At 45.3% G+C, this 15,886-nt stretch overlaps 1 protein-coding gene across 14 annotated transcripts in view; it reads right to left on the bottom strand.

Annotated features, from left to right (window-relative positions):
• LOC130297684 (protein-glutamine gamma-glutamyltransferase E-like) overlaps window positions 1-15,886 on the bottom strand; it is a 229,414-nt gene that overhangs the window by 21,121 nt on the left and 192,407 nt on the right. For all 14 annotated transcript variants that reach the window (XM_056550409.1, XM_056550408.1, XM_056550411.1 and 11 more), the window contains 5 exons: window positions 12,179-12,352; window positions 9,527-9,775; window positions 8,249-8,367; window positions 6,412-6,540; window positions 4,227-4,404 (listed from right to left, as the gene is read on the bottom strand). In XM_056550409.1, coding sequence (XP_056406384.1) covers window positions 4,227-4,404; window positions 6,412-6,540; window positions 8,249-8,367; window positions 9,527-9,775; window positions 12,179-12,352 — 849 coding nt within the window. The remainder of the gene's footprint in view (window positions 1-4,226; window positions 4,405-6,411; window positions 6,541-8,248; window positions 8,368-9,526; window positions 9,776-12,178; window positions 12,353-15,886) is intronic.

The raw sequence follows: 15,886 nt of genomic DNA, 5'->3' as shown, positions 1-15,886 counted from the left end.
GGCAGGACGGGGAAACGACGGGGACCGGCGCCGAAGATCCACTTACCGATCCGGGCGGGCGTCGGAGGCTGCAGGCGACGGAGATCGGCGGGCGGCGATGACGTGCGGCTGGATCCGACGGAAGCCGGTGAGTTGCCTAGCAACATCTGGAGGGTACAGTTTGAGACCATTATACAGTGGTCTCTAACTGTAGCCCTCCAGATGTTGCAAAACTACAACTCCCAGCATGCCCAGACTGCTGTTTGGGCATGCTGGAATATGTAGTTTTGCAACAGCTGGAGGGCTACAGTTTGAGACCACTATATAGTGGTCCCTAAACTGTAGCCCTCCAGATCTTGCAAAACTACAACTCCTAGCATGCTCAAACAACTGTTTGCTGTCAGGGCATGCTGGGAATTGTAGTTTTGCAACAGCTGGAGGTCCACAGTTTGGAGATCACTTTGCAGTGGTCTCTAAAACTGTAGCCCAACAGATGCAAAACTGCAAATCCCAGCATGTCCAAACAGCAATCAGCTGTCTCGGCATGCTGGGAGTTGTAGTTGCGTACCTCCAGCTATTGCATAACTACATCTCCCAGCATGCCCTTCGGCGATCAGCACATGCTGGGAGTTGTAGTTTTGGAACAGCTGGAGGTTTGCCCCCCCCCCCATGTGAACGTACAGGGTACATTCACACGGGCAGGCTTACAGTAAGTTTCCTGCTCCAAGTTTGGGCTGCGGCAAATTTTTCGCCGTATCTCAAACTTCTAGCGAGAAACTCACCGTAACCCGCCAGTGCGAATGTACCCTAAAAACACTACACTACACTAACACCTAATAAAGAGTAAAACACTACATATACACCCCCTTACACTGTCCCCCCAATAAAAATGAAAAACGTATTGTATGGCAGTGTTTCCAAAACGGAGCCTCCAGCTGTTGCAAAACAACAACTCCCAGCATTTCCGGACAGCCACTGACTGTCCAGGCATGCTGGGAATTTAGCAACAGCTGGAGGCACCCTGTTTGGGAATCACTGGCGTATAATACCCCTATGTCCACCCCTGTGCAATCCCTAATTTAGTCCTCAAATGCGCATGGCGCTCTCTCACTTTGGAGCCCTGTCATATTTCAAGGCAACAGTTTAAGGCCACATATGGGGTATCTCCGTACTCAGGAGAAATTGCACTACTAATTTTGGGGGCTTTTTCTCCTTTTACCCCTTAGGAAAAGGAAAAGTTGGGGCTACACCAGCTTGTTAGTGTAAAAAAATAAAAAAAATTACACTAACATGCCGGAGTTGCCCTTTACTTTTTATTTTCACAAGCGTTAAAAGGAAAAAAAAGACACCCAAAATTTGTAACGCAATTTCTCCTGAGTACGGACATACCCCATATGTGGGTGTAAAATGCTCTGCGGGCGCACCATGTACATTTGAGGTCTAAATTGGTGATTTGCACAGGGGTGGCTGATTTTACAGCGGTTCTGACATAAACCCCCCCCAAAAAATACCCACATGTGACCCCATTTTGGAAACTACACCCCTCACGGAATGTAATAAGGGGTACAGTGAGCATTTACGCCCCACAGGTGTTTGACAGATTTTTGGAACAGTGGTCCGTGAAAATGAAAAATTTTATTTTTCATTTGCACAGCCCACTGTTCCAAAGATCTGTCAAACGCCAGTGGGGTGTAAATACTCACTGCACCCCTTATTAAATTCTGTGAGGGGTGTAGTTTCCAAAATAGGGTCACATGTGGGGGGTTCCACTGTTCTGGCACCACGGGGGGCTTTGTAAACGCAGATGGCCCCTGACTTCCATTCCAAACAATTTTTTTTCCCAAAAGCTCAACGGCGCTCCTTCTCTTCTGAGCATTGTAGTGCGCCAGCAGAGCACTTGACGTCCACACATGGGGTATTTCCATACTCAGAAGAGATGGGGTTACAAATTTTGGGGGGTCTTTTCTGCTATTAACCCTTGCAAAAATGTGAAATTTGGGGGGAAACACACATTTTAGTGAAAAAAAAAATTTTTTTTTTACATATGCAAAAGTCGTGAAACACCTGTGGGGTATTAAGGCTCACTTAATTTCTTGTTACGTTCCTCAAGGGGTCTAGTTTCCAAAATGGTATGCCATGTGAGGGTTTTTTGCTGTTCTGGCACCATAGGGGCTTCCTAAATGCAACATGCCCCCCAAAAACCATTTCAGAAAAACGTACTCTCCAAAATCCCCTTGTCGCTCCTTCGCTTCTGAGCCCTCTACTGCGCCCGCCGAACACTTTACATAGACATATGAGGTATGTGCTTACTCGAGAGAAATTGGGCTACAAATATAAGTATACATTTTCTCCTTTTACCCCTTGTAAAAATAAAAAAATTGGGTCTACAAGAACATGCGAGTGTAAAAAATGAAGATTGTGAATTTTCTCCTTCACTTTTTTGCTATTCCTGTGAAACACCTAAAGGGTTAAAACGCTGACTGAATGTCATTTTGAATACTTTGGGGGGTGCAGTTTTTATAATGGGGTCATTTGTGGGGTATTTCTAATATGAAGACCCTTCAAATCCACTTCAAACCTGAACTGGTCCCTGAAAAATAGTGAGTTTGAAAATTTTGTGAAAAATTGGAAAATTGCTGCTGAACTTTGAAGCCCTCTGGTGTCTTCCAAAAGTAAAAACTCGTCACTTTTATGATGCAAACATAAAGTAGACATATTGTATATGTGAATAAAAATTTTTTTTATTTGGAATATCCATTTTCCTTACAAGCAGAGAGCTTCAAAGTTAGAAAAATGCAAATTTTTCAAATTTTTCATCAAATTTTGGGATTTTTCACCAAGAAAGGATGCAAGTTACCACAAAATTTTACCACTAAGTTAAAGTAGAATATGTCACGAAAAAACAATCTCGGAATCAGAATGATAACTAAAAGCATCCCAGAGTTATTAATGTTTAAAGTGACAGTGGTCAGATGTGCAAAAAACGCTCTGGTCCTGAGGTGTAAAATGGCCTGGTCCTTAAGGGGTTAAAGGGGTACTCGGTGAAAACCTTTATTTATTTATTTTTTATTTTTTATTAACTGGTGCCAGAAATGTAAACAGATTTGTAAATTACTTCTGTTAAAAAATCTTAATACTTCCTGTACTTATTAGCTGCTGAATACTACAGTGGAAATTATTTTCCGTTTGAAACACAGAACTGTCTGCTGACATCATGAGCACAGTGCTCTCTGCTGACATCTCTGTCCATTTTAGGAACTGTCCAGAGTAAAAGGAAATCCCCATAGCAAACATATGGTGTTCTGGACAGTTCCTAAAATGGACAGAGATGTCAGCAGAGAGCACTGTGCTCATGATGTCAGCAGAGAGCTCTGTGTTCCAAAAAAAAAAAAGAATTTCCTCTGTAATGTTCAGCAGCTAATAAGTACAGGAAGGATTAATATGTTTTAATAGAAGTAATTTACAAATCCGTTTAACTTTCTGGCACCAGTTGAATAAAAAAAAAAGTTTTCCACCGGAGTACCCCTTTAAAGGAAAACTGTCATATGTTTTGTCCCGCACTATCCACGGGTACCTGTGGATAGTGAGGGAGACGCTGAACATTTTGAGTCCTACCATGCCCGGATCCGCTGCGCCGTTCGCCCGTTATAGCTGGTTTTCGGTATATTCAAATTAGCTGCTAACTGGCACGGGCGGGGTTACTGCCTTCAACTGGCACTGTGACTTAACCACCGCCCGACCCGCAGCACCGCTGGCTAATGAATATTCATACGTTGTCTTACACTCTGTCTCATCTCGGCCGAGTCCTGGACCATACTGCGCATGCACCCTTACTCTAGCGCTGCTCCGGATGAATGAAGCAACGCTGAAGACCGCTTCCAGGTATAGTAGGAAATCACGCGCATGCGCAGTATCGTCCAGGACTTGGCCGAGATGAGACAGAGAGAGTAAGACAACGTATGAATATTCATTAGCTGGGCGGTGCTGCGGGCCGGGCGGCGGTTACGTCACAGTGCCAGTTGAAGGCAGTAACCCCACCCGTGCCAGTTAGCAGCTAATTTGAATATTCCGAAAACCAGCTATAACGGGAGAACGGCGCAGCGGATCCGAGCAAGGTAGGACTCAAAATGTTCAGCGTCTCCCGCACTATCCACAGGTACCTGTGGATTAGTGTGGGACAAAACATGTGACAGTTTTCCTTTAACACCACTACTGTGCAGCATGACCCCAGTCCAGATGATCCGTACCTGTACAGAGCACTCCACCGTACACCCAGCACTGGCCATATTTCACCGGTTTGTGACCCCTGAAGTACCAGTTGTTCAATATAACAGAACTTCCGTTCCAGCTGGTGGGGCTCACACCATCATCGTAGTATCCACTCCAGTTCTCCACAAGGACGCCGTTTTCATCTTTACTGTTCAGCTTTGGCATACAGCATGTAAATGGAGACAAAGACTGACACGTAAGGCAAAGCATGGCAAGAATTGAGGTCTACATTTTTAAAGGGAATATTGTGAGCCGAAATTCACTTAAAGGGGTACTCTGCTGCTCAGCGTTTGGAACATTGGAGCCAGCGCTGGGAGCTCGTGATGCCATAGCCCCTCATGACATCACGCCCCGCCCCCTCAAAGGAAGTCTATGGGAGGGGGCGTGACACGAGTTGAGTTGGCGGGGCTACGAGGTCACAAGCTCCCGGCGCCGGCTCCAACGTTCGGAACAGTTTGTTCCAAACTCTGAGCAGTGGAGTACCCCTTTAACTTAGATACATATATATAAGGACGCTCCCACACTAAACATATTCAAATGTGGAAAGACATAAAACTGGAAATGATGCCAGCAATTATGGGGGTTATATAGCAATTCACAACCATATGGTGGTATTAAAATCTTCATGAAACTCTAGCCATTTCTAACTTGACTAGGTGGTGTTTTGCCCATTTTTGTGTTTTTGTATTTTTCTGTTTTGGTGGCACTGAAACAGACTCCATGAGGGTGGTATGAGGGCCCGACGTCCACATGTGGGGGTTGTGCTTACAACCCAACACTGTGCAAACGTTTGGCATTTGCCAGAGAACACAAAGATCGGCAAATTTGCCACTGGTGCCATGTGCTCTTCACAGATGAAAGCAGGTTCACACTGAGCACATGTGACAGACGTGAGTCTGGAGTCGCCGTGGAGAACGTTCTGCTGCCTGCAACATCCTCCAGCATGACCGGTTTGGCGGTGGGTCAGTAATGGTGAGGGGGGGCCACACAGCCCTCCATGTGCTTGCCAGAGGTAGCCTGACTGCCATTAGGTACCGAGATGAGATCCTCAGACCCCTTGTGAGACCATATGCTAGTGCGGTTGGCCCTGGGTCCCTCCTAATGCAAAACAATGCTAGACCTCATGTGGCTGGAGTGTGTCAGCAGTTCCTACAAGAGGAAGGCATTGATGCTATGGACTGGCTGCCCGTTCCCTAGACCTGAATCCGATTGAGCACATCTGGGACGTCTCACTCCATCCACCACAGACTGTCCAGGAGTTGGCGGATGCTTTAGTCCAGGTCTGGGAGGACATCCCTCAGGAGACCATCCTCCACCTCATCTGGAGCATGCCCAGGCGTTGTAGGGAAGTCATACGGGCACGTGGAGGCCACACACTACTGAGCAGTGACTACACTCCAGTGACCTGTTTAGTGTTTTACATTCAGTGCTTCTGTCCATCCCCTGCATCTCCTGGTTTTTGCTATATACTTATTCCAAATCTAGTCTTTTAGATCATTTATTCATATCTGCCATTTATCTAGATTCCAGTTTCTGAACTGTATATTAGTACGCTATATCTTGCCTTGTTTGTATTTATATCCTGCCTGGTATATCTGTTCTGCATTTTGCCTTCCCGTTACATTTATGACCTGTACCCGACTATGTACTGTATTATTTGTGTACCTTTAGGCCCATTGTACTTTAGCGCAGGAAGGGACCGGCTCCAAGTCGTCAATCCGCTGTTTAGTGCGGATGGGCAAGTAGGCAGGGAGAGTGTTTCTAGGGACAGCTTAGGGCTCACTCTCCCTGTCCACCCCTGGTCATGACAGATAAAGCTACTAGATATGAGGAAATCTTCAGAGTTTTGTTTGTGCTCTGATTTAACAAATCAATCCTCGTTTCGGATTCAGATCCCTATTTAAATTCAAAAGTGCCGATTTCCCAAGCAAATATTTACGAGAGCCAGGACACCTATCACAGACAGGAGCCCCCGCACCTGTACTGAACACTGAGCGATAGGGCCAGGTGCAGAGCAAACCTAGTCAAGTAGCTACAGTAGCTGTAACAGTGTCAAAATGTTAAAACAAAACAAGGGGTGAAGGTGAGGCTAGATGGATATTAAACATGAAGCAAATATGTATCATTTGAAAACATTTAAAAACCTAGTTGATTTTGACTTACCGTGGCATTGAGCACCCTGCACACATATAGGGGGTCATTCCTCTGGGCAACATCTGACTGTGGATCTACTTGGTAATTGATACTTCGATCCAATATAGCAAAGCAGATTTCTAGTATATTCTTCTCAAACTACAAACATAAAACACAAAACAGAATTATAATATATACCGTGTATATATATATATATACACTATAACACCCCTATATAAAACAAGCCAATATTTGGTACCATACATGGTACTTTTAAAATTTTACTATATTCACTTATATTAATGGGGTTAACCCTTCTGGACAAGTTATCCCCTATCCACAGGATAGGAGATGATAGGCTGAACATAGGGGGTGGGCCCAGCGGTCACCCCTGCCCCCTCCACAATCAGCTAATCATTCCCTATCCTGTAATTAGGAAAACCCCTTAAAGGGGTACTCCGCTGGAAAACATTTTTTTTTTTTTTTTTAAATCAACTGGTGCCAGAAAGTTAAACAGATTAGTAAATTACTGCTATATAAAAATCTTAATCCTTCCAGTACTTATCAGCTGCTGAATGCTCCACAGGAAGTTATTTTCTTTTTGAATTTCCTTTCAGTCTGACCCCAGTGCTCTCTGCTGACACCTCTGTCCATTTGAGGAACTGTCCAGAGTAGGAGCAAATCCCCATAGCAAACCTCTCCTGCTCCGAACAGTTCCTAAAATGGACAGCGGTGTCAGCAGAGAGCACTGTGGTCAGACAGACAGGAAATTCAAAAAGAAAAGAACTTCCTCTGTTGTATACAGCAGCTGATAAGTACTGGGAGGATTAAGATTTTTAATAGAAGTAATTTACAAATCTAAATAAGTTGTGTAAAAATAGCCCAAACCTCAAGGATAGTAGTTTTTAGAAATAAAATAAATACATAAAAAAAAAAAGGTTAAATATTTTCAAGACCGTGCTTCAATTAAACAGATATTTTATTAAATGCATAAGATTTTAATTGCTTATATTCCTCACACAGGGCCCTTGTGTGAGGAATATACGCAATTAAAATCTTATACATTTAATAAAATATCCCTTTAATTATTATTTTTTTTTATAAAAACTATTATCCTTGAGGTTTGGGCTATTTTTACACAACATATTTAGATTATTTAATCACTTTGGGTATAAGTGATTGCCCCAATACCGCGGACAGTAGTAAATTGTGAGCTGCACCAACCCCTTTTTTTTTCTAATTTACAAATCTGTTTTAAAGGGGTACTCCGCCCCTAGACATCTTATCCCCTATCAAAAGGATAGGGGATAAGATGTCAGATCGCCGGGGTCCCGCTGCTGGGGACCCCGGGGATCGCTGCTGCAGCACCCCGCTCTCATTACTGCGCAGAGTGAGTTCGCTCTACACGTAATGACAGACAATACAGGGGCCGGAGCATCGTTACGTCACAGCTCCGCCCCTCATGACGTCATGGCCCGCCCCCGTCAATACAAGTCTATGGGAGGGGGCATGGCGGTCGTCACGCCCCCTGCCATAGACTTGCATTAAGGGGACGGGCCGTGATGTCATGAGGGGCGGAGCCATGACGTCACGCTGCTCCGGCCCCCGTATCGCCCGTCATTACGCACAGAGCGAACTCGCTCTGCGCAGTAATGATAGCGCGGTGCTGCAGCAGCGATCTCCGGGGTCCCCAGCAGCGGGACCGCGGCGATCTAACATCTTATCCCCTATCCTTTAGATAGGGGATAAGATGCCAGGGGCGGAGTACTCCTTTAACTTCCTGGCTCCAGTTGATTTTATAAAAATGTTTTTTTTCCAGCAGAGTACCCCTTTATAACTTCAGATTTTCTATAGATATACCCAATACCTGATTGTAGTTCCAGGTCATAGCCATCATGTCGTTGTCGCTCCCCGAAAATATCACCCCTCTTTCATTGAGAACATATTCTTGCCGCTCATTCTCATCCGCTAGAAACACGTCGTCATCTGAAATAAACCAGAAAAACCAATATATCTTTAATACATTAAGGTTCTGTTTCCGTCACCTACTTATATCCAACATACCTGTTCAGTTCTATGGGCCAGGTGTATGCTGAAAGAGTGGCACTGTGTTTGGGCCGTATATGTTTTTATGGTGTAGAGTTATATAAACTAATCTGGTAAAAAAAGACTTTTTTTAAACCAAAAAGGCCATCGCTGCTCACTCTTCATACTGCCAGTCCAGATGAGAGGTCATACAGTGTTGGCATTGCCACACACGAGAGCTGCAGCGAGCCGGCACATAGTGGTACCACGTCAATACGTTAAAGGGGTACTCCACTCCTAGACATCTTATCCCCTATCCAAAGGATTGTGGGGGGTCCCGCCGCTGGGAACCTCCGCGATCTCCGCTGCTGCAACACAGTCATCTGGTGCACGGAGCGAACTTCGCTCTGTGCCGGGTGACTGACGATGCGGCGCCGGAGGCACGTGTCGTCACGGCCAAGCTCCCTCATGACATCCCATCCCCTTAATGCAAGTCTATGGGAGGGGGCGTGACGCAGTCACGCCCCCTCCCATAGACTTGCATTGAGGGGATGTGGCGTGACGTCACAAGGAGGTGTGGCCGTGACATCACGAGCCTCCGGCGCAGAGGCCGGCATTCTGAACGAACCCCGGGTGCTGCAGGGAGATTTGGGGAGGTCCCAGCAGCAGAACTCCCGCGATCAGACATCTCATCCCCTATTCTTTGGGTAGGGGATGAGATGTCTAGGGGCGGAGTACCCCTTTCAAACAGTCTCTTATGAGATATAGAAAGTGTGGGGGGGGATGGTGGATTTACTAAGACCGGTGATTTAGATGCCAGTGTTAAATCGGCACTGTCATTTGGAAAAAACTGTTGACATGTTAAAACATTTTTGAGTGTTCAGACCTCCCCCAATCATGAGAAAGAGCTGGATGAAGGTTGTGTCCGGCTCTGTGTCATGTGATCAAGGCGGTCTCATAATGTAATATCTACGGAGAGTGTCTCGATCATGTGACACAGAGCAGGGAGAGGAGCGTGCGGCAAGGTAGACTTCTACCGGTTTGTTCTCCTGATCGGCGGCGGTCTGCACAATGTAAGGAGACAGAAAAAAACCTGTAGAGGAAGTTTGTAACATTTTACCGTGTAGCCAGGGGTTGAAGAGCAAGTAGAGTCCACCGATTGGTTGTGGAGACACTTCTTGGGTGCTGCTGGTATTCTTCGAGACACTAAGGATATAATACCCAATGACGGCATCGGGAGGACTATTTATGGCCACCGTCAGGGTGTTAGCGTTACTGGATATAAGGACGGAGCTCCATGACTTCTGGTTGCCGTTTCCAAAAAGTGGAAAGGTATTTCTTGTTTTGTTTTCTTCTGACGGAGATTGACCTTGTATGAGAAGACATGACATTGAGTTTGGCAGCAGACAGACCCATTGTTGCTCATTTACATGAGACACAATTGCCAAGTTAGAAGTATGTACATATGTTATTCGACCTCAACGGTAGGTAACTTCCACTTTGGGCCAATAGTGGTTGATGCAGGTCGTTATACAGATTTGTAAATTACTTCTATATAAAATTTTTAATCCTTCCAGGACTTATCAGTTGCTGTATGCCCCAGAGGAAATTATGTAGTCCTTTCTGTCTGACCACAGTGCTCTCTGCTGACATCTCTGTCCGTGTCAGGAACTGACCGGAGCAGGAGAGGTTTTCTATGGGGATTTGCTCCTACTCTGGACAGTTCCTGACATGATTAGAGGTGTCAGCAGAGAGCACTGTGGTCAGACTGGAGAGAACTACATAACTTCCTCTGGAGCATACAGCAGCTGATAAGTACTGGAAGGATAAACATTTTTGAATAGAAGTAATTTACAAACCTGTATAACTTTCTGGCACCGGTTGATTAAAAAAAAAAATAGTTTTTCACCAGAGTACCCCTTTAATGCCCTGGTGTTCCTCTACCGGGAAATAAAGGTTATTCATGGTGCACATCAACATCAATGAGCTGTATATGTAAAGCAGGGCTTGACAAATTTATACACTTTGAAAATACGGCCACTAGGGGTCTCCCTCCTGGTGCTGGCCACATTTTCTGTCTGCCCGGGACCTGACTTTGGACTCATGCCGGTCGGGTATAAGTCCAAAGTAGGAAGTGTGGGCGGGACATCAGCTCTGCTTTCACTCTTTGCCCTGTCAGTCATGCAGAGCAGAGTGAATGCTGTGTGCATCCAAACTCTGCAGGTCTGCTCTGATCCGCCCTCTTCTCTGCCGTTCACATGCAGAGAGGAGGGGAGGGAGAAAAGCCTGCTGTGATTGGCTGCCTCTTCTATGCTGAGTGAGGGCGGATGTTCACCCGGCAGGGCTTCAGATGACATTGTGCCGGGGAAGCCCCCTCCCAACCACCGGAACTCACACACATCATACTCCCACACCCAACCCATGACTTAAAGTAGAAGTCTAATACCTGGAAGTACAGAAAAACGTATCCCCTATCCGCAGAATAGGGGATAAGTTTTAGATCGCAGGAGGTCTGACCGCTGGGCCCCCCAGTGATCTCCTGTACAGAGCCCCAGCTCTCCCCCAGAGAGCCATTCGGCAATCTTCAGCTCTCCCATAGAGGGGGGAGCCGGGGCTCCATACAAGAGATCGCAATAGGCCCCAGCGGTCAGACCCCTGCGATCTAAAACTTAGGTATGAGAGTTCTCCTTTAAATGTTTGTCATGGGTTGGGAAAAGGTTAATTGAGAGGGCTGACAAAAACCTAGGCGCCAGGATGATATGCTCAGATGCTATGGTGACCTGGCGCCTGGGATTTGTCAAGCCCTAACGTAAGGCCTGAAGTTGTTGGGTTCTTCTGAGCAGGAGATACTCTCTTAGGCTCATAGATGACCAATAGCAAATAGGGGATTCGCTGTCCCTGGTCCTTTGGCTGTTATGGGGTTACTATAGCTTTGCCCCTAACTGAGACTCTGAGAATCAATTTGTGAATGCAGGGAGAATTTCCAGATTGGTAACCCAGATCCACCTGTAGTTTTGCAGAGAAATTGGACATTTAGTAGCAAGTTTCTCCACACAATACAACCGATTAGTGATGAGCCGCAGGGGCCATATTCGAATTCGCAATATTTTGATGATTATTTGCACTATGTTCACAAAATTCGCATATTCGCTATGTTCATTCACTTTTTTTTCCATGCCAAAATTTGCATGGAAAATTTGCATAATAATTTGCATGTGAAATTTTTTTTCGTCATTACGGATATATAGCACTATATCCTTAATATTCACGAAATCGCAAAGTGCCTATATTCGGGATAAAAATTTGCATTAGGAATATTCGTCCTCGACACTACAACCGATCTCTTTGAGTCCAAGCAGGGGTACACTATGCACTATACGCCCTTCCAATAAGTAAGGGTTTTCCAAATTGAACAAAATCTAGAGCTCCCAACGTAGGTCCATTGAGGTAATTCATTCACAACCTGACAAATGTGTTCCTTCTATCATGCATGGGTATTCTAGTCCAAAAACCTATTCCCTTATAACTGTATGATCAAAAGGGGGAGGGATGGGGGGGCGGTCTGTCCTCTAGGACCCCCGTGACCTCTAGTAGATATCTCCAGTGCTCCCATAGACAATGAATGGTGCGTGTGCCGTTCACCGCTCCATTCAGCGGGTAGAATCGGGGATCCATTCTAGAGATTGTGTGTGTGTGTGTGTCAGGTGGGGTCCCAGAGGTCAGAGGTTGATCACTGCTCATTCTCCCCAGACCTAATAACATTACATCTTACCAGTTTCAGTGATGAACATAACATTCTCTCCGGATTGGAGAGGTCGGTTGAAGTTCAGAGTGATGGTGATAGGTTGACCTCTCCGGAGGATGAGTTCATGGTTGTCGAAGGCATCGGTGTGATGGTTAGCCTTATTAGTAGAGAGATACCACTCACAACTGTTCACTTGCAAATCTGTAAAAAAAAAATTAGCGTAAAAACACTATACAAATTAACACTATACAAATATGATGCATGTTTGTGATATGCTAGGAAGACCCTTCATTGATTTAAAGGGGTATTCCAGGAAAAAAAATATTTTTAAATATCAACTGGCTCCAGAAAGTTAAACAGATTTGTAAATTACTTCTATTAAAAAATCTTAATCCTTTCAATAATTATCAGCTGCTGAAGTTGAGTTGTTGTTTTCTGTCTGACAACAGTGCTCTCTGCTGACATCTCTGCTTGTCTCGGGAACTGCACAGAGTAGAAGAGGTTTGCTATGGGGATTTGCTTCTACTCTGGACAGTTCCGGAGACAGGTGTCATCAGAGAGCACTTAGACAGAAAAAAACAGCTCAACTTCAGCAGCTCATAAGTACTGAAAGGATTAAGATTTTTTTAATAGAAGTAATTTACAAATCTGTTTAACTTTCTGGAGCCAGTTGATATATAAAACATTTTTTTTTTCCTGGATAACCCCTTTAAAGGGGTATTCTGGCCAAATACATCTCATCCCCTATCCAAAGCCTATTCTGTGGCTAGGGGATAGGTTTTATTTGCAGGATAACCCTTTTAATTCTCTAGATATCTGGGGGGGGGGGGGGGATATATTGCAATTCTACTGTTTTGGGGGTAATCGAAGATGTCAATATGTAAGTCTTGATAAGTGGGATTCATTTGTGATCACTTGGTGTCCTGCAGGGAGAGTGACCATCGTACCGGGAGTCAAGTTGGCGTTACTTATTGTGGTGTCCCGGTACAGGACCTGGTCCTGTCCCTTTGTGTAAAGTCCCCTCAGCCAGAGTTCCTCCATGTCAATGGGGCTCTCCTGTAGGACTAACCCCTTGTCACCTCATTTAAATGGTATTTAATTATATATTATTTATATATATATTTAATATGTTATATAGGAATACCTCTGTATAGGACCTTAGAGGTCATGTGCCTTTTAATTTAATTGTATTATGGTTTAAGGACCTTTGGGTCATGTGATACCCAGGGTTCTGCTGACCAATGAGCTTTGTCCCACCCCCTTAATATATAAGGGGCTAGCACCAAAGCTCATTGATCCCGGAGTCCCAGCAAACCTGTGAGGAACCTGTACCGCGGTTCTCTCTCTCGCAAAGACTGTTGTGTTCCATGTCGTTGCATAAAATATGCAGTAAAGTTTCTTCAATTTACTTCATAAAATCTGCTGTGGACATTCCGTTATTTCTACCTTCCGTTTGTGGGAACGGTTGGTGGTAGGACTATTCCATTGAGGAAACCTCACCCTGGCGTCACAACAATTAAGGGTTAACACCAATATACCCTACACTATCACCGCAACACCCAAGACCACCACATTATTGTACCCCAATACTTCTGTATCATGGTTTGCCGGATAGCCCTGTCCATTACAAATCATATTTTTAAAAATGGATGAAATTGGGATATTGGAAGAAAAACCAGCGTTCAGAACATTTAGTTCCGAACGCTGGGTGCTGGCTGCGGGGTCGTCACGTCACGGCCACACCCCTCGTGATGTCACACCATGCCCCCTCAATGTAAGTCTATGGGAGGGGGTGTGGCGTTCGCCACACCCCCTCCCATAGACTTACATTGAGGGGGGCATGGCGTGACGTCACAAGGGCCGTGCCCGTGATGTCACGACCCCGTTCGGAACTAAATGTCGTCTACTTTGCAGGAATTTTCCATCCCGTATCGGGTCTATAATTCTTCTCGGCATACAATGTGCGTACTCATGCTGTCAATTGCACTTTACAGGTGATTTATAGACTTTCATCTATAATTTGAAGACTTATTCATCCCCGAATTACAGCGTTAATTCCAACCACAGCAATTTGTGAAATGACAGCGTGCGGATTTAATAAGACGCCGCGCTCCGAGGTCAGGCTGAGCTGTCGGAGCAGTCATGATAATAATAGCTTCAGATCTTCATGACTGGGCACCAAGAGTTCACAGGGGACAAGAACCCAGGGATACCTTGGGTTGGGACCAGAGGCGTAGCTATAGCAGTCGCATCCGGACCCTGGTGACGAAGGGCACCCCAAAACCCACCTGCCCCATAAGAAACCTTTTTTTAAATTGTCATATGGGGCCCTGTTGCAGATTTTGCATTGGGCTCCAGAAGCTACAAGTTATGCCTCTGGTTGGGACAATATCATGTGTCCCAATTTTTTTCTGTCTTTTACATTTCGAATAATTTTGTTTGTTTTTTTGTTTGTTTTTTAAATCTCCCTTTGACCAGAAATCAGCAATTTTGTCATTTAGAATTTTTTCCCCCCCGTTGACGCTGTTGACTGTATGGAATCGGTAATGTGATGATTTAAAGGGGTACTCCGGCGCTAAGACATCTTTTCCCCTATCCAAAGGATAGGGGATAAAATGCCTGATCGCGGGGGTCCCGCCGCTGGGGACCCCCGTGATCTTGCACGCAGAACCCCTGTTACAATCAGTCCCCGAAGCATGTTCGCTCCGGGTCTGATTACTGGCGATCACGGGGCCGGAGCATTGGGACGTCACGGCTCCGCCCCCACGCGATGTCACGCTCCACCCCCTCAATGCAAACCTATGGAGGGGGCGTGACAGACAGCTGCCACACCCCCTCCCATAGGCTTGCATTGATCGCCAGTAATCAGACCCGGAGCTCCGGGGGCTGATGGTAACGAGGTGCTGCGTGCTAGATCACAGGGGTCCCCAGCGGCGGAACCCCCGCGATCAGGCATCTTATCCCCTATCCTTTGGATAGGGGATAAGATGTCTTAGTGCCGGAGTACCCCTTTAAATACCAAATATAGGGGGTATTTTTGTTTTATTTTGTTTTTGTTTTACATTTTTTTTATCTGGAAAATGGGAAACGTTGGTGATTTGCTTTATTGCTTTTCATGAGTAGTGATGAGCAGCAGAGGCCATATTCGAAATTGCGATATTTCGCAAATATATTGACGATTATTCGTCCTATGCTCGCGAAATTCGCATATTCGCTATTGTCATTTGCTTTATTTTTTTTCAATGTGAAAATTTGCATGGAGAATTCACATAAATAGTCGCACAAAAATTCTCGTGTGAGAATAAACAAAAATTTGCATGGGAAATTTGCATAAATATTCGCATAAAAATCTGCATGTGAAAAAACACACACGCATATTTTATCATTACAAATGTATAACACTATATTCTACATATTAGCAAAATCGCGAAGTGCCGATATTCGCGATAAAAATTTGCATTACGAACATTCGTGCTCAACACTATTCATGAGCAATTGATTGGTTGCTTGTATAGATCAATGAAATGGAAAATGCATTAAAGGGGTACTCCGGTGTTCCAGCGCTCTGAACATTTTGTTCGAAATGCTCGGGGGTGGAGGCCGTGATCGTGACGTCACAACCACGCCCCATCATGACGTCCCCTCATGCCCCCTCCATTCATGTCTATGGGAGGGGGCGTGTCGGCCAACACGCCCCCTCCCATAGACACGAATGGAGGGGTGTGGCCGGGACGT

This window comes from Hyla sarda, chromosome 13 (assembly GCF_029499605.1).
Source record: "Hyla sarda isolate aHylSar1 chromosome 13, aHylSar1.hap1, whole genome shotgun sequence".
Classification (NCBI taxonomy): domain Eukaryota; kingdom Metazoa; phylum Chordata; class Amphibia; order Anura; family Hylidae; genus Hyla; species Hyla sarda.
The sequence above is the reverse complement of the archived record's forward strand: the minus strand, read 5'-3'. Positions and strand labels throughout refer to the sequence as shown.